This window comes from Diabrotica virgifera, chromosome 3, assembly GCF_917563875.1.
Source record: "Diabrotica virgifera virgifera chromosome 3, PGI_DIABVI_V3a".
Classification (NCBI taxonomy): Eukaryota; Metazoa; Arthropoda; class Insecta; order Coleoptera; family Chrysomelidae; genus Diabrotica; species Diabrotica virgifera.
The window spans coordinates 93215384-93235711 of record NC_065445.1 but is presented as its reverse complement, the minus strand read 5'-3'; the positions used below and the strand labels follow the sequence as shown (position 1 = coordinate 93235711).

The 20328-nt window shown below is 33.6% G+C and overlaps 1 protein-coding gene across 2 annotated transcripts in view; it reads right to left on the bottom strand.

The window, feature by feature from the left end:
- Positions 1-20328, bottom strand: part of LOC126881922 (adenylate cyclase type 2-like) — an 860562-nt gene that overhangs the window by 21040 nt on the left and 819194 nt on the right. For both annotated transcript variants that reach the window (XM_050646657.1, XM_050646658.1), the window contains one exon: positions 8153-8270. In XM_050646657.1, the coding sequence (XP_050502614.1) occupies positions 8153-8270 (118 nt within the window). The remainder of the gene's footprint in view (positions 1-8152; positions 8271-20328) is intronic.

Here is a 20328-nt window from a genome sequence, read left to right as displayed (position 1 = left end):
TCCTGAATAGACGGAGAGTTTTTGTTTTAATGTATCCAGACACTGTTGGGCTGTGTTATTTTCTGGATCGTATCTCGAGTGTCTTGCAGTGCTCCGCATTATTTCTTCAGCTCTCTTAATGACTTTTCTACTTGTTACACCTCTTATATATTCTGTGACTTGACCAATATCCCTACGCAGTAATTCAATTTTTCCGAGAAGTCTTTTTTCCCATGGTGCAATTCTGTTACCAGTCCTTCCGTTATTAGTACCCCGTCGTGTTCTGATCTTAACGCCCATTACATTGGCAATTGCTGTTGCTGCACAATAGATTAGCATATGCAGATATTCCAATGTGTGGGCTACTACGACATAATTGGGTAGGACTTCAGTGTTCACAATTTGTAACAGCGCACCTAGTTTCTTACAAGAGTTTATTCGTGGTAGCGGTGGTCTGCTAAGTGGATTTGTTCCATTAAACTCTTGTACGGCACGAGCCATTTCGTTTTCTAGACTATGGCGCAACTCGTTGTTTTCCTGCTGTGTATTGTCAGGTTGAGTTTCTGGTATGGGAATCTCAGGAATCTGCTCCTCAAGGATTTCATTAGGGATTTGATTTAAAACTAGCTCTTGGTTATTAATCTCCCGTTCGACTTCGCTTTTGATGGCATCGCGTCTAGTCTCTGGGATAAGATTATTTCTTATGATTGCCCGGTATTGATATGATACTCTTTGCTCCGATACTTGAATATCTGGGTACTCCCTGCAAAATTCGGCATACAGCTGTTGTCTGTAGCCGATCGTTTCTTGACCGAGGTTTGTCACCTTATAATAGAAGCGCAAAATGCTTTCATTGATGGACACAGTCCATTTCATGCGCTGCCTCGGTCGTCCCGCTTGAGTGAACGCCGGCTGATGATCCAGCGCAGCACCTTCGGCGGGTGGAGCTCTTGTTGTTATTTGGCTCGCTTGTGGTTGTGGTTGGGCTGTAGCTGATTGTATGACAGGGGCCCGCCTCCTCAACACCCTGCCACCGACGTCCCGCATGCTGTCACGTCCAGCGCCGGCTCCAGACGTGCCCTGGCGATCCCCAGGCAGCGATCCTAAACACAAATTATTATTCTCCATTCTCATGGGTGTGCATTTTATACCTACTGCCAGGTGTCAGTTTTTGTTCCACGGCAAGTATTCCTGCTACTCTCTGGGTATTGGCGCTACGAATACCCATAAAGCATCCCCCATTCGAAGGGGGCCGCGCCTGATAGAAGGACTGACAAAAAACTCCCACAGGCGTTATTATTATTATTATTATTATCCAGATTTAGCCATACGGCTCACACTCCCGCTGAGGGGAAAATTGACTCATCCCAGATACCTACGGTATCAAAAGGATTGAGCTCTGGTGGGACTCTTTCCGTATTATCGAGCCCTAGATGACTTGGAATGCAGGTGTATCTCCCAAAAATTTTCTTACACTTCTGGCCGTCGCAAGTAGTACAGCTTTCTGCATGGTCTTATAAATATGTTCATTGAGACCCAGCTTTTTTATGCTTTCGAGGAGGGTCTTCGGAATGACTCCAGTAGTAGACATAACAATAGGTATCGTCTGGGTACTTTGCATTCTCCATTGTCTCCGTATTTGAATTTCCAGATCTCTATACTTGGCGATCTTTTCAGTAAATTTATTACGTAGATTATTGTTGTTAGGTATCGCCACATCAATTAGTGTTGTTTGTCTTGTTAATTTATTAACTAGTACGAGATCTGGTCTATTATGTGCCACTGTTTGGTCTGTGAGCACACTGCGGTCCCAGTATAGCTTGTAGTTGCCATCCTCAAGCATACTCTCAGGAACGTATTGATAATATGGGAGATGGTCCGTTTGGAGAAGTCCCAGCTTGTTAGCTATCTCTTGATGAAGGATTTTTCCCACTGCGTCATGCCGTTCCTTGTATTCAGTTGCAGCAAATGCCTGGCAGCCCCCTGTAATATGTTGGATGGTTTCTTGGGCTTGACATCCATATCGGCATCTGTCGTTTTGAACCTGAGGGTCTTTGACGATATATTTCAGGTAATTTCTGGTTGGTATAACCTGATCCTGAATGGCCAGTAATGAACCCTCCGTTTCAGGGAACATCTTTCCTGATGTCAACCAATAGTTCGACGCTGTATTGTCGACATAGTCTTGGCTGACCTCATTGGGATGTCGCCCGTGCAGAGGTTTACCCATCCAGGTGCGCAGTTTTTCGTCCTTAGTAAGGTGGTTTATGCGCATTTCTGGTTCCCTCAGTTTGATCGGTGTTGTGTCATCTACTGCGCAAATTGCGCAATGTAGAGTAGATGTCTCAGCCTGCATCTGAAAATAAGTTCTTAAATTAGAAATTTGTTTATCTAATTGCTCACCTATATCCATAAGTCCTCTTCCTCCTAAATACCGGGGTAATGTTGTTCGTTCTACTGCACTTTTAGGGTGGTGTTTTTGTGCCTTTGTGAGGTGTGTTCATACTTTTCGCTGAAGATTTTCTATATCCGTTTTTGTCCACTTAACAATACCAAATGAATAGCTAAGCGCGGAACAAGCGTAGGTGTTTAGTGCCTTAAACAAATTTTTACTGTTAAGCTGTGAACGAAGCAGCTGTTTTACCCTTCTTATAACTCAGTAGTTATCTCAGTTTTCATTTGCTTATGGTCAATTTTCCGCGCCTGTTTTACTCCAAGATATTTATACATATCGTTGTCGCCCATGGCCTCGATGTTCTGGCCATTTTGCATATCGAATCCACCGGGCTGTACCTTTCCTCTGACTATATTCAAAACACGGCACTTGTCTAGACCGAACTGCATACTAATATCATTAGAGAATGTTTCTACAGTTTTTAGGATCTCTTCTAGGTGTTCTCGAGTGGAAGCCATTAATTTCAAATCATCCATATACAACAGATGATTGAGCTTCGCTACCACAGTATTATTGCTTTTAATGCTAAAACCTGAGTCAGTGGAGTTTAATAGCTGGGAAAGGGGGTTCAAAGCTAAACAGAACCACAGTGGACTCAACGAGTCTCCTTGAAACAGGCCCCGGTTGATTGCGATATTTTCGGTGTCAATATTTTTTTCACCAGGTATTTGGAGGTGAATTTTAGTCTTCCAATCTCTCATTATATGCCTTAAAAAGGTCACTATGTTATCATCGACTTTGTATATTTTCAAAATATCTATTAGCCATTCATGCGGTACTGAATCAAAGGCCTTTTTATAGTCAATAAAAGCAGTAAAAAGGTTCTTTTTTTTAGTGAATGCCTGGTTAGAAATGACTGAATCGATGATAAGCTGTTCTTTGCAACCCATGGAATCCTTAGCGCATCCTTTCTGTTGAGGCTCTATGATATCGTTTAGAGCACAGTGTTGGTAGATACGCCGGGTTACACAGGATGTGACCAATTTATACAAAGTTGGAAGACAAGTAATTGGGCGGTACTTGGATGGATCTTGGGTGTTATTTTGATCCTTGGGTATTAAATAAGTAGTTCCCTGAGTTAGAAATGATGGTAATTCCTGCGGATTAGAAATAACATGATTAATTAATGTTGATAAGCACTCATGAATACTCCATTAATACTCCAATAATACTCCAATATTATTTATAATACTCATGAATACTCCATTAATACTCCAATACAATATAATAATATTGGAGTATTGTTAATACTCCAATATTATTATTATTATCCAGATTTAGCCATACGGCTCACACTCCCTCTAATTATTATTATTATTATTATTATTATACAATAATATCGAGCCAAAGCAGAGCTTATATGGCTCAAAGTACAAAAATAATTGTAGGTCTTAAACTAAATAATATAACATAAAACAAATTCTTACAAAATAAAAATTAAATTAAAGGTAAATATTGAAAAGAATTGGTTTTCATAAAAGTTGTTACAACAATAGCCATTTAAAAAAGATACAAAAATTAGAAAGTAAGTATACCTAAAAATTACAAATTTTTTTCTCATAAAAAAAAACATAAAATATATCCTTATATTTTACAACAACTATTTTAACAAAAATTGCTAACATTACACATACAATGTCCAGTTAGTTGTCATGTTGTAATATTAAATTATATTAGATGACATGAAACTTAAAATATCGACAGACAAATTCAACCAATAATACACGCAAGTTAATAAAATTAAGTGAACTTAATGCATATAAGTTATTATTTATGTTTTTTGTATACTTAGGTTTGTTGATGTTTCATTGGAAGTTTCAAAAATTGTATAAAATATAATTCTCCTTATTTTTGTTTATGTACAATTATGTCATAAAGTTAATAATAAATGAGACAATTCAATAATTATACTTCCCCTCCGCTTCCATTATTTTCCTCCTTAACTCGAAGAATACTGATTGCATAAAAAAATTGTGCTAAAGAAATTGTAGGAAATTGCATTTCCAACATTTTTATTTCGCACCATTTTTGTCGAAAAATTGAAAATGGCGGAGATATTAATCACAGTTCTCATTTAAAATCAATATGGCGGCTAATGCAACCGTGGAATTCAAAATTTGCACTACTATTGATCTCTCCTAAAGGATAAAATTATAAAATTTGAGGAATAAAATCTCGGAAACAAGATTCAATTCAATAATTATGCTCTCCCATCACTTTTTACTATTTTCCCATGTAACTCGGAAAATATCAACAGCATGAAAAAAAAAATTGTTAAAAAGAAATTGTAGAAAATTAAATTTTGAACAATTTTAGTTGAAAATGGCGTAGATATTGAACAAAAACCATTGCTATAAAATCAATCTGGTCTTACGCTCGCCCCATTACCACATACGTACTACGTTAAATATTAATTTTAGTAAAAAAATGAAAGAGATCAAAATTGTGTAGAATTTAATTCTCTCTATTTGTATAGAAACACTTTTGTCGTAAAACTAATAATAAACGAAATAATTAAATATTTATGCTCTAACTGTTAATATTTCCGCCATAACTCGGCAAATATCGACCGCACGAAAAAATTATAATAATGTAAATTATAGAAAATCACATTTTCATCAATTTTGGTTCGTATACTACATATTTGTCGAAAAGTTGAAAATGGCGTAGATATTGAGCAAAAACGGTTCTAGTTTAAAATCAAGATGGCGGCTAACGCAACGGCACAATTCAGTCGAGATTTTAAGTTTACACTACTATTGACCCTCCCTAAAGATTAGAAAAATAAAATTTGGGGCAGCTCCTAATACATGGTTAGGCCTGTTATTCGTCTAAACAGACTGGACTACATATGGAAATGAAACATGGGCTTTTAACAACAGCATAGTCCACAAACTTCAAGTGCCTCAGAGAGTTATGGAAAGGAGAATGCTCATACCGCAAATAATTGAAGAGATAAGAAGACGATCAAAAGTAAGAGATGTGATCCCGAAGATTGCCATGTCAAAATGGAACTGGGTACGACAGATAGGAAAAGTGGAAGATAATCGTTGGACGACGCGAACTGTTGAATGGCGACCAAGAACAAGCAGGAGAAGTAGAGGTACCTAGATCTCAAATTGGACTGATGACATCAAACGAATGGCTGGCCCCAAATGGATGCTAAAACCAACGGACATAAATAAATGGACGCACCTAACTTACATCTTACATCCAACTGGTGAGTATTATTAATTCTCATAATACTCATTTGTAGACGAACTGATGGTATGACCTGATAAATGGTTAAGTGCTACGTATGGTCCATTAATAAGTTGAAGGCCTTCCAAATATGAACCTTGCGAAGAATATTCCGCATACCATAAACAGATAGGGTGAGAAACGAGGAACTCTTAAGAAGAGCTAATACTGAGAGAGAATTGTTCAACTTGATCAAAGCACGAAAAATGGGATACATGGGCCATATCCTGAGAGGGAACAAATACGCAATCTCTCAACTAATCATCCAAGGAAAGATTGAGGACAAGAGGGGAGTAGGTTACAGGCAAATGTCGTGGCTGCGAAATATAATGAACTGAACAGGCATAAATGGCTAACATTTACATGCCGCAGAAGATAGACATCTGACGATGAGATAATTCGCCAACGCACTATAGGTGCACGGCACCATAAGAAGAAGAGATGTACTGATGATGATTACTGATTAGTGAACGAAACGTTTTCAATAAACAGATGAAGTATTCGAATTCTTTGTCTTTTCTTCTCCACCTACTGACCGAAAAACCCACCACTTTCGAGTGATCCTCATTAAATATTGGATAAACGGTCGTATTACTTTTCTCAATATATTTACTTATGTATACGGATAAATGCCGAAGCTATGTTGGGCATGCTAAAGGCGTGCTATGTTGGTCATTTTACTACGAGACAAGATCCCAAAGAAAGAAAAATAGGTCCAGATATTACAAAGGAAGAAATAATATATACGTTAAAAACAATGAAGAACAGAAAAAGCCCAGGACCTGACATGCTTCCTATCGACCTTTTAAAAATTATACATGAGCAGATTATTGATGTTTTAGTGGTACTCTTGAACAAAATTTATAGCACAGGCATATTACCCAAAGAATGGTTGACGTCGATCTTTATTTGCCTCTCTTAAAAAGAAAAACGCAAGAGAATGCTACGACTACCGCACCGGCGTTAGTTTGATATCCCATGTGCTCAAGTTGCCAATGAAAGTCATCCATAACCGAATATATCATAAACTGGACATAGACATTAATGATACGCAATTTGGGTTTCGCAAAGGCCTGGGAACTCGTGAAGCTCTTTTTTCACTTAACATACTTATACAAAGGTGCCTGGACCTCAATCAAGATATATATGCGTGTTTATTGACTATAATAAAGCATTCGATAAAGTACGACATGAACAATTAATGCATGTCCTGGAATCAAAGAAGTTGGACTACAATGGCCTCAAGATTATATCGACGAGCAAAAGTACTTGTTAATGATCAGCTGTCAGAGGAAATTGAAATCAGACGTGGAGTGAGACAGGGATGCGTATTGTCGTCAATTCTTTTTAATGCCTACTCGGAAGAGATATTGAAAAAGCTCTTGAGAGTGAAACAGCTGGAATAAAGGTCAATGGAGTTCCCATTAACAACATTAGATATGCGGATGACACTGTCATCTTAGCTGAAAATATTGAGGATCTTCAGAGGCTGGTGACCAGAATAGCAGAGTTTGGACAAGAATACGGGCTAACAATGAATGTCAAGAAGACAAAGTTTATGAGAATATCGAAAACTTAAAGAAATAACGAAAATCTCTTCATAAACGGATCCAATATCGAACGAGTCGACCAATAGTCAAAAGGCTAGAGAAAATTTTAACAAAATGAGAAAAGTGCTCTGCACAAGAAATTTGAAGTTGTAGCTAAGAGTTAGGTTGGCGAGGGGCTACGTTTTCTCGACTTTGTTTTATGGAATAGAAGCTTGGACCTTGAATGCTGCATTAATGAAAAAACTAGAATCATTCGAGCTGTGGGTGTACAGAAGAATTCTGAAAATATCGTGGACAGAACACGTCACAAAGAGGTTCTGAGAAAGATGAATAAAGAAATGGAAATCCTAAATACCATCAAAACAAGAAAATTGGAATAACTCGGACATATTACACGTGGAGAGAGATACAGCTTGCTCCAACTGATCATGCATGGAATGATTCAAGGAAAGAGAAGCATAGGGAGACGCAGAATATCGTGGCTGCGCAACCTGTGAGAGTGGTACGGATGTAAATTGTACATCAAATGAACTTTTCAGAGCAGCCGTCTCTAAAATACGAATAGCTATGATGATTTCCGACCTCCGCCGCGGAGATGGCACTTAAAGAAAAGAAGATCCCAAACTGCCAGCTACAATAAAGGTCAGGAGTGGCTAATGCAGTAGAGAGAGTAGCAACACTGAAATGGAATTGGGCAGGTCACGTGGCTCGAATGGCAAATAACATGATGCATATCGAAGCAGAAGTCGTCCACCAAACACGTTGGACAAATGATTTTAAACTTTGTCATAGGAATTGGATGTAAGAGGCATAAGATCGAAACCGATGGAAAATTATGAGTGAGATCTATGTCCAGTAGCGGACAAGCGAAGATTGAATGATTTAATGATGATGATAAATGGCGAAGAACACAAAGAATGTAACTTACCAACTCTGAGTTTAAATCTTTGGAATGCATCTCGATTAATTTGCTCTAAACTAGTCATCAGGAGAACAGCAAAATCAACCAAAGCGGTAATTATGTGTTCTTCTTTTCTACTGGCTTCCTAAAAGTAAAATTAATTTACGAATTTTTTAAATATTTGTAGGATTATTATGCCTTGTATTTAAAATAGGAGGAGTAATTCAAATTTACCTCGCAGTAATGCTTGTTTGTAATTGGTCAAATCTCAGGCAAGTTTACTCCACTGTTATGAAATTTTGACACTATTGGCATTTCATAGGTTAATTAAGTTATATCGTCGATTTTTTGTGAGTTTCTGCGTTATTTCTTTAATTTTTAGATTTTTAGTCTGGTTTTATATAAAAAATCTGTTTAGTATTAGTAACGTACGCGACCCAAATAAGGCCCGTGTTATTTAAATATTTTTAAATAATTATTAAATATTCTACTTAATTACTCAAAGCAGTGGAAAACGAATGGAGGGTTTATGCTCTTTAATTTTACTATGGTAAAATTTATTAAATTTGAATACTTTTAAAGTAATAACGGTTTTTTTTTTTCAAAATCAGTGTTGTAGGCCTTATTGGGTAGAGTGATTCCAAAAAAGACCGATTTTGACAACGGTATCCGATTTGGACGTCGAAACGTTAATAAAATAATTTTTTTAGTAAAATTGTGGCTTATTTCCAATTAAAAATAGTTAATTACAAAAATGCCACAAGAAAATAGCTTCAGAACAACATAAAAAAAGGCCCACCAGTTGATCCAAATACGGCCCACCTGTTTTTTAATTGTTGTTTTATTTTGTTCATTAATTTGATTCATGATTTTAGATGTTAATAAAATTAGATATTGTAAACTGTTTTTGGGGTATTTTATTAAAGAATTTATTAAATCAAAAACATACGTTTATTTACATTCAAGATTCAAGAGATTGTGCTGTTTTTTAATAATCGGCACTCTACAAATCACACTTTGGACATATAAATGTAGGTGTTTTATCTATACTTGTTGGTCCTAAACATTCTTCGTGTACATATTTAAGGCAACTGGAACACAGCTTCAAATCTGCTATTCTGTCCTCTTGACATAAGTAGCAAAACCAGATCTCTTCTTTTTCTCTTGTTTGAAACCTTGGATCTTGTAATCCACTTGGACCTGATTCAAGATTATCTTTTAAGGAAGGTTGAATTTTTCCTTTATTTTTCTTATCGTTGAAGGATTTTAGTTTTATATGTTCTTTTTTCGCTTTCGTCTGTTTTCCTTAATCCGTAGCAGGTTTTTGGTCTTGATTTTTTTATGTAATTATGTTTATTTACAATCAAGTATATTCAAATGGGAAATAAGCCACAATTTTACCTAAAAATTATTTTATTAACGTTTCGACGCCCAAGTCGGGTGTCGTTGTCAAAATACAAAATAATACTCTAAAAAGAAATATACATTTAAATAAATTTAATATTCTTTTAGAACAAAATAGTATACATACTTTTGATAACCTAAATAGAAATAATGACATATTAGCGACAGTTGTCAATTTATCAAATAGACATTTAAATGCAACGGAAAATTTGGTATTGTCAAAAGGTTTAAACTATGCTGTCACTCATCCATCTATTCCAAAATTAGACATAATTAGCGCAGTGGAAAAAATATCCCAGTGTTTACCAACTCATGAAAAAGAACAATATAGGGTACTATGCAAACTTGAATTGGAAAAATCTAATAAAATTGAACAGAACATCAGCAAAGTATTATTTTGTATTTTGACAACGACACCCGACTTGGGCGTCGAAGCGTTAATAAAATAATTTTTAGGTAAAATTGTGGCTTATTTCCCATTTGAATATACTTGATTATAAAAATGCCACAAGAAAATAGCTTCAGAACAACATGTATATTTACAATCTACATCATTAAAAGAGTATTAAGTAAATTTGTTCCATGTCTTTGGGCATGAAGAAGAGACTTCCAATGATGTCTCATCTTATTCTATTTATGTTTAAGTTTTAAAATAGGTCCTGAGGCCAGGTTCTATCTAGTCTCCTTGTGGCAGGGCCATTATGGAATAATTTCCTACTAACTCATTGTCATGGTGAATGGTACGCTCATTTTGTCTTGATTTGAGTTATTAATTTGCTTTTCAGTAAATAGAGTTTTAGTAACTGTAACAGTGACTGGACAATTTTCTTTTTAACTTCAGGGGTAGAAAAAATTCCCGGAAAGGAAATCTCCAAAATGCCTTCATTATTACTGGGTTTATCGTGAAAAGTCAAGATGTCGGAAACTGAAGTTGTGCTTGAGCCCGAAGAATAACTCTTTCTTTTGTCACACGTTTTCTTAGGAGGAGACTTTTCTTCTTGATGTCGTTCTTGTATCATTGGTGCCTGGGTACTGTCATTGGTCCTCGATTGCGATGGAGTTTGTTCATCATTTACGTTATCTCGCCTGGAAAGTTCAGATGGAGTAAATGCTTGTTCCGGGATAACAATAGGATCGAACGGATAGATGCCTTTGACACGAAACCCAATTGAAACATTATTATGCTCTTGGCCAGACTTTTGAAAATATTTTTCCGAAAATTCTTTTATTAATCGTATGCCCATCGTCAGTTTTTGTGGTGGTCCAGTGCAACAAAACCTCTTGATCCAATATTCTTCAAAAGATGCAAAAATACAGATTTGTCCGTGGACTGTAGCTCGTGATTAGTGTTACTAGGAATAAAAAAAGTGTAACACTATATAAATGAGCGCCATCAACAATACCTGGGTCTAAATGAGACAGCACCATCAAAAATAAGTAAAACGGGGCCTTGTTTTCGTTATTCATTTTTGTTCATTATACGTATGCATTAATTTCGAAGCTGAATTTAGATAAATAAAGGTTTTTTGATGAAGAGACTTTTATTTACTTTTCGAACCTGGGGTAGTTGTTGATATCGGGCAGTTTCAATAAGTTTCAGACAACCAAATTTCAGATAAATCGGAGACCCAAGAATTTCTTGAATCCAAATTTGAGTGGTTTGAAATAGAATCACACATATAATAAAAAAATCATTTAATAAAGTTATTAAAAGTAATTTAAAAAGACTCTGGTGTATTTAGTCATCAAAACTGACTTAAGATCGCTGAAACTATACAGACACCAAATAAGGCCCGTGGCCCTTGTTTAGAACTCTGATGGTGGACCTTAATAGGAACAGCTTCTTTACCCATGTCTTGTTCTGTATTTTTATGATAAACTATAAATACTCAAACATTACAGTACATTATTTTTAATGTCATCTATTCTATAAATTTTAAGCTAACAAATAAATATAACACAATTATCTACACTGTGTCACTTTTACTTCGAAACTTATCAGTAAATTCATAAATAACTAAAAATAGTAGTTTAATGTGTACCTAACTCGTCTAAACAAGCAACTCACACCAACATGGCTTAACTACAAACTCGATTTAAATTTAGAACTAGCCACTAGATACCAGTAGCGTCAAGAGACTAACATCCTTTTGAGAAATATTCGATTTTTTTGAGTAAAAACAATCGATGGGCTTTATTTGGAACCGAGCCTTATTTGGGTCCGGTACCTTATAATATAATATTTATGGATTACGGTCCAAAGCCGACATGATCAACCAAAAACAAGATGAATTTGATGATTGTTTTAGTGACATTATTGGGTGTGAATCTGTCTTTTCAGTTTACTCCTCCTGGTTTAAATAATGGGTATATGCATTAACTATGTACTACAATAATTACACTTCTAGCTAGATATGTCTTTAGTAGGTACAAAATTAACGTGATATTTTATTGTGATGGTATATGTTATATGATATATGTTTATACATTATAAATATCAAAAACTTCTCATATCTTGAGCTACCGGAAATGCACTCTTAGTGCAATTCTGTAAGAAAAGCCATTTGACTGATATTTTTCGCATTTGCTATTTTTAATCAAATATAAACGATACGTACGGAAAACGTCGAAAAATACAAGTTCCAAAACATTACATATTTGTTGCAGAAAAATGAACTTATAGTGCATTAATAAATGGTAAATATCAGCACAATGATTTTTTTCATCACAGTAGAATAAGAGTACCTTTGTTGGAAGAGTGTTAGAATGGGGATATGAAAAATATTCTCAACGGGAGCTCGAGTAACGAACGGCATTCTTCGATCTTACATTGGTCAAACCAATCGAAAAATTCAAAGGAGAATCTACAAACTTAAAAGGGAAAATCCCAATGGTTCGCTGTATTCCATAGTTTAAACAAACTTATACTGAACTAGAAAAGTTCTTATGTATATTGGTATATTTTTTATTAGAAAATTTAAAAAATCAGCCAAATGGATTATAAATCTTCAAAACTTTTTCAATCCAGTCGGAATATCATGAGTTTTGACTACCAATATACTCTGGGCTAATTAGCAAAATTCATGGAAAAGATATTTACCAGCAATTTTATTGCTGGAATCGAATTATAAGATCCTATATATTAATAATATAGGTATGCAAAGTCCGCAGATAGTGTGCTACTTTTTTATAAACAAAATGGTGCCGACAAATCGTATTTTTTTCAATTATTGCTCTATAACTCCGAAGATTTCTGCATAGAGATATGTTTTTCACGATTTTCTCCGACGAAAATTTTCCTCGGAAAATGCGGGTTTTCCTAACAAAAACCATAATTTTCAAATAAAGTTTTAGGTAAGTAATTATAAATCAATAATTAAATAACTTAGTGACATCAAAGATTTCTTGGTATAGATTGTAATTCCAGAAGCCGGTGAAAATTAAATGAATATTTTAGCAACAATTCAATTGTTAATTAACAATTTACGATCGCAATAATAACCAAAATAATCATGATACATTGATCAAACTTATAAAGATTATAAAGATGAGATGCTTGTTTAATATTTTATCGACAAAATATAAATTTTTCTTTTTTTTTGCATAATCTTTAAATTTTGAAAAAAAAAATAGTTATAATACGTAGTCTAATTAGTAAAGTACAAAGAAAGGTTATTTACCAGCAATTTTATTGCTTTAATCGAACTATAAGATCCTATATATTATGAATATAGGTATACAAAGTCCACAGATAGTGTGCTACTGTTTTTATAAACAAAATGGCGCCGACAAATCGTATTTTTTTCAATTATTGCTCTATAACTCCGAAGATTTTAACTTTACACCAAAAATACTCAAATAAAAATTCACCCCAATTTAATTCTACATAGAGGCATGTTTTTCCCGATTTGCTCCGACGAAAATTTTCCTCGGAAAATGTGGGTTTTCCCAACAAAATCTCGAATTTTCAAATAAATTTTTTGGGCCTGTAATTATTTTTCAATAATTATATAGCTTGGTGAAATAAAAGCTTTCTTGGTATAGATTATAAATTCAGAAGCCGGTTAAAATGAAACGAATATTTTAGCAACAATTCAATTGTTAATTAACAATTTACAGTCGCAATAACAACCAAAATAATCATGAGACATTGATCAAACTTAGAAAGATTTATAAAGGTGTGATGCCTATTTAATATTTTGTCGACAAAATATAAATTTTTCATTTTTTTGCATAATCTTTAAATGTTTAAAAAAATTGTTATAAACAAATTAACATTTCTTAGAAATTGTTTATTATATTCTAATTTTAAAAAATACTTAAAATGCGTATTTCATAGGTCTTGAAAATGAATGCTTTAAAAAAATGTTCCAACCATTTGCAAAAAAGTTAGGAAACAGCAAAATAAATATACGATATCTCCATTGTTTATAATTTGTTTTAATTGTTTCAAAGCTTCAAAGTGAGTCTATGTTACAATCTAATTACTCAAAAAGAATGTCAAAAATAAGTGCAATGGTTATATTGTAATCAAAGATTAAAAATACTTTTTTTTGTCATTTTTAGCGCGAAAGTAGGCTTGATACAGAGCCGGAGATAAAATGTTCACTCGAAGCGACTGACACGGTTAAACTCGCGCGAGTTGCGATGTGGGCGGGTAGCTACGGTACTGTATTATTCTACTTTCGCGCGTGTAAATTACAAAAAAATATATTTATAATCTTTAATTAAAATATATAACCATTAAGCTGATAATCGATATTGTTTTATAAATAATTAGCTTGTACTTTAGACTCACTTCTACGCTTTGAAAGAATTAAAAAAAATTATTAACACCGTAGTAATCGTCTGTTTATTTTGCTGTTCCATAACTTTTTTGCAAATGGTTGCAAAAAATTTTTAAAGCATTCATTTTCAAGATATTTGAAATGCACATTTTAGCTATTTTTTAAAATTATAATATAATAAAAACTTTCTGAGAAACGTTAATTTGTTTATAACTATTTTTTTTAACATTTGAAGATTATGCAAAAAAATAAAAAATTTATATTTTGTCAACAAAATGTTAAATAGGCATCTCATCTTTATAAGATTTCAAAGTTTGATCAGTGTATCATAATTATTTTGGTTATTATTGCGACCGTAAATTATTAATTAACAATTGAATTGTTGCTAAAATATTCGTTTAATTTTCATCAGCTTCTGGAACTATAATCTAAACCAAGAAGGCTTTTAAGTCACCAAATTATTTAATTATTGGTAAATAATTACTTATCTAAAACTTTATTTGAAAATTAAAGATTTTGTTGGGAAAACCCGCATTTTTCGAGGAAAATTTTCGTCGGAGCATATCGGGAAAAACACGTCTCTATGGAGAATTTAATTACGGTGAATTTTTGTTTGAGTGTTTTTGTTGTAAAGTTAAAATCTTCGGAGTTCTAGAGCAATAATTGAAAAAACACGATTTTCGGGCGCCATTTTGTTTATAAAAAAAGTAGCACACTATCTGAGGACTTTGCATACCTATATTATTAATATATAGGATCTTATAATTCGATTCCAGCAATAAAATTGCTGGTAAATAACTTTTCCCAAAAATGGCCTATTCTCCGATAATCAGCCCAGACTAATATTAATAGTAGTTGAAACTAGCCCAATTTTTATCTATAGGGTGGCCGGAAAGTCCCTTTACACTAAAAATAATAATGTTTCAACACCTAGCTAGTATTTATTTGCTTTTCGGCGCATGCGCATCTTCAAGGGCACCTGTCTGGTCATGCAGACAGACAACAATAGATGCGATTGAAACAAGATGGCGGCCACAAGTGAGTCTATAATTGAAGCGTGTCAATTACTGCTTCAACACTTCCCCAGAGCATATGGCAAACAAAATGCTCTGTTCACCTATAAGTTTGCGATTTCTGGAAATCAAAATGTTTATTTCTAGGCAAATGACAACCTCCATTTCTTTGAGGAAGTGAAAAAAACCCGCCTCGTGTTATGGCATGGGCTGGAATTATTTCAATTTGTCTGTTTGGGCCATATTTTTTTGTATGCTTCATAACTTATCACAGTTATTTATCTGCAGAATTATCAGAAGAATCTGCACAGTTATATTGATAGAAAAACACGTAAATGACCATAACTGTGAACATTTTAATGACAAAACTGATACAGTACTGTCTATAAAAGATAAAAACATTTGCCTTATCAATATTACTGTTTTTTAAAAAAGTCTGATTGATTTTTGCGTAAACTTCATTCCTCTTTTTGAGGCAACAATTTTGCTCCAAGGTTGAAAGTTGTAACTCACCAGTTATGACTTTTGCCTCGGTTAACCAAGGGGCTCGGATAACCTAGACTCGGATAATCGCGAGTCTACTGTATGTTTCGAATGAGGACTTGCGAAACGGAGTGCGTCCAGTTTTTACGTCAGTAACTCCGGACATGCTGAGATGGATGAGTATACGAACATGGCGTCGTACCAAGTTGTGTTGCGACAATGCAGGTATTCACACCCATGTTATAGATAAATAAATAATTATAGTCGAGGAAATGAAGCATTTTGGCTCGCAATTTTTTCGTCCAGCATGGATTTACTTGAAATTTTTACAGAAGGTAGGGAATAGTCCAGGGATCATTTTCTATATCATGCTGGTGTACGCTAAATCCTTGGGGGTAGTTGCCACCCCATCTCGGGGGTGGAAATTTTTTTATTACATTTTAAACTTGTAAATCGATGTAAAAAGAAATTCTAAGAAAAAAATGTTTTTTACATTTTCTTCATAAAACTAATATTTTTCGAGTTATTCGTGGTTGAAAGTAACAGTTTTTCGACGGAAAAATCGACTTTTTTAGAGGGTTTTTTGAGAATAACTCGAAAAATATGCATTTAATAAAAAAAACTGTAGATATCAAAATTGTATCTTTTAGTAACACAAACGAAACTGTTTTTCTATAATATTTTTACGATCAATGTAAACCGAGATACGGCATGTTAAAAGTTAGCTTTTTTCGTCAAATGCATATTTTGAAATAATCAAAGCCAAATAACGGGAAAACTTTGCATTTTTCCAGGGAAACTTAGATGATGTTTTTTCAAGCATACAATAAGACCTTTCAAAAAAAAAATAATAAAATGTTTCTAGCATAAAAATTAGGCAATTTATGATCAAATAAAAGTCGGTACCTGTTTTTCTCTACGAAAAAAATAGTGAAAACAACCCCCTAACTACTCTTGTAATTAAAAATTGGTCTTTACCTTTCTGTATTTCCTTTTATATTTATATTATCAATACACTCAAGAAGTTTGACCTATTTAAAGGGCCTAATTTTAGAAAAATTGAAGTTTAAAGAAAAATTGATTTTTTGCAATTTTGCATTTTTTTATTATTTTCTTCAGAATATCTTCGAAAATACTAGAGACAGGAAAAAAATGATAAACTACTAAATTGTAGCATTTTTAATAACTAAAATTTTCTTGTGCATAGATTTTCATTACAGTAAACAGTTAGTGAGATATAGCTGTTTAAAACATCTGTTTACAAGCAAACATCTCCTTATTCGAGCACTTTAAACCCACCTCAATTAAAAATTAAGGGATCTAACGGAATTTAATTTACACAGTCTTATAACACTTCAAAAATCCTAAAAAACCATTACTGAAAAAACTTGTTATCGCCAAAAATGAAGGAGCTATGTTTATAAAACTAATTTTTTTTTCGAAAAATTCGAATAGTCCCCTTATAGAGCATTTTCAGTGTATATAATACCACAGAGCCGGTTTGTATACTAAATAATGACTAAAAAACTATTTGTATGTGTATTTTTACATATTTGTAAATTCGCATTTTTGTGTAAATAAATGTTTTTGTAATTCTTTAATTCTACTTTTTTTTCTGTATAGATGTATTAAATTGTGCACTTATAAAAATTGCAATGTCATTAAGGGTGGTTTTTAAGGGTTGAAATAATATATTAGATCCCAAAGCATAAAACGATCATTATTTAACCAGTCAAATCCAAATTTTATCTATATTAAAGATTACAATGCTTTTATATAATTTTTGAAAATAAGGGGTAGTTTACACCCCTAAAAATAATCAACGCCCTTAAGCATGATATAGAATATAAAGTACAGGGTAAGATGATCCTAACCCAAAATTATTCTTTAGGATAAGTAAACTTTTTATACAGTGCTAGTCAAAAGTCCGTACCCCCCCTCGTATCTTTTGAACGGTTATACCTATAATAGTGAAATTTGGAGTGAGGAAATAAACGGACGTAAGCTTCTTAACTAGTTATGACAGGTGACGTAATAGTGACAGATGACGTTACAGAGCCACTGTGACCGATAATTTTAAATGGGACCTTATAGCAAGTGATACCTCGTTTGAAAGGTATTTAAAATACCTATTCAGTCATACTAATTTTTTTGGGTTTAAGTTGATTTTGATTCTGGTGAATAAATTAAATAAATATAATATTGTAGTTTCGAATTTAATTAATAAAAATTCAAATGTCCGCCTTTGGATTTTTTGTCAAAAAAGTTGACGTTTTTTAATTCTCTAGTAGTTTTTACGTCAACGTCAACCTGTTTGACAAGTAATCATAGGCGGAATTTTGAATTTTTATTAATTAAATGCGAAACTACAATTTTATATTTATTTCATTTATTCATCAAAATTTGCTTAAACCCAAACAAAATTAGTATGACTGAATAGGTATTTTAAATACCTTTCATACGAGGTATCACTTGCCATAAGGTCCCATTTAAAATTATCGGTCACAGTGGCTCTGTAACGTCATCTGTCACTATGACGTCACCTGTCATAACTAGTTAAGAAGCTTACGTCCGTTTATTTTCTCCCTCCAAATTTCACTATTATAGGTATAACCGTTCAAAAGATACGAGGGGGGGTACGGACTTTTGACTAGCACTGTATATAGCTCCTACAAGGGTGGTTTTAAGGGTTGAAATATTATGATATTATATCTTAAAGCATAAAACAATCATTATGTAACTAATAAGAAGCAAATTTTGACAATATTAAAGTTTGAAATGCTATTTTATAATTTTTTACAATTAGGGGTGGTTTTTACCCTTAAAAAACTAAAAGCGTACAACGGCTCAATATAGAAAATGAACTAGAGGGTGAAATAAGCCTAATCCCAAATTTTTGTACAAATATATGCTGGACGAAAAAATTGCGAGGTTTTGCCATTTTTCCAGCTTCATTTCCTCGACTATTAATAAATAACTTACAAACAAAATTGTGTTATTATTTTTTCCCTCTGTTGTATAAAAAAATAATTCATTAGTGTAAAGGGACTTTCCGGCCACCCTATATAAGAAACCTTTAAATTATATGATAATTCAAATAAAATATAAAATTATGATGACATAAGTTCGATGTTAAAGGATTCACTTTAAAAGCCGGTATACATGAAGCCAGTAAGAAAGCAAGTAACGTAGGCAGATTACTTACTACAAGTTACTTGACTTTTGTAAACGTTTACTTGAGTCATATTTTAGTTTCCTTGCCTTAAAATAGCAGAAAACCAAATCCGCAGAACAGACAACATAGATGAAAAACTGAAGTATATAAACACTATAATAAGAACTACGGGAAAGAAACACCTAACCAAATCTCCAAAGAAACATAAGGTGTGGATGACACCAGACATACTAGAACTAATGGATGAAAGACGCAAATTGAAGAATAATTCAGAAAAATACAGAGAGGTTGATAAGAACATAAAGCAAATAATAAAGAAGGCCAAAGAATCATGGATTACAGAACAATGTGTAGAAATGGAGGACTATGAAAGAAAGTATGACACATTCAATATACATAAAAAAGTAAAAGAACTTACAGGAACCCAAAGAAGACATCAAATAAGTTTGCTTAAGGACAAAGACGGAAATATTATTGTAGACTTAACAGAAAAAATTAATAGATGGAGTGAATACATAAGAGAATTGTTTGAGGACAACAGAAATAACATTGACAAGGTAAATGGTGAAACGGGACCTGAAATCCTAAAATGTGAAGTAGAAATGGCACTTAGAAATTCCAAAACTGGAAAGGCAAATGGACCCGATGAGGTTCCTACTGAATTACTAAAGCTCTTGAATGATGAATCAATAGGTATAATATTGCACTTATTTAACACAGTATACAATACTGGTATTATACCTCAAGAGTGGCTTCTGTCTACATTCGTTACACTGCCAAAGAAATCCAATGCAAAAGAATGTTCAGAACATCGAACAATATCTTTAATGAGCCATCTACTAAAGATATTTCTAAAAATCATCCACAACCGAGTTTATCAAAAGTTGGAGTCAGATATTAGTAATACACAGATGGGGTTCAGAAAAGGACTAGGTACTCGAGAAGCTCTCTTCGGTTTGAATGTTCTTACACAAAGATGCCTAGACGTTAATCAAGAAGTACATGCACGTTTTATCGATTTTGAAAAAGCGTTTGACAGAGTACGTCACGATAGGCTAAGAGACATTCTTGAAAGAAAAGACATAGATAATAAAGATCTGCGAATAATTCTCAACTTATATTGGAATCAGAAAGCTAACATCAAAATAGAAAACGAGATATCAAAAGCAATAGAAATACGTAGAGGAGTAAGACAGGGATGCATTTTGTCACCACTGCTATTTAATGTATATAGTGAAAGCATCTGTCAGGAAGCCCTTTTGCAAGCAAATGAAGGAATCGTGATCAATGGAGAGGTTGTAAATAATATTCGATACGCAGACGACACTGTACTAGTTGCAA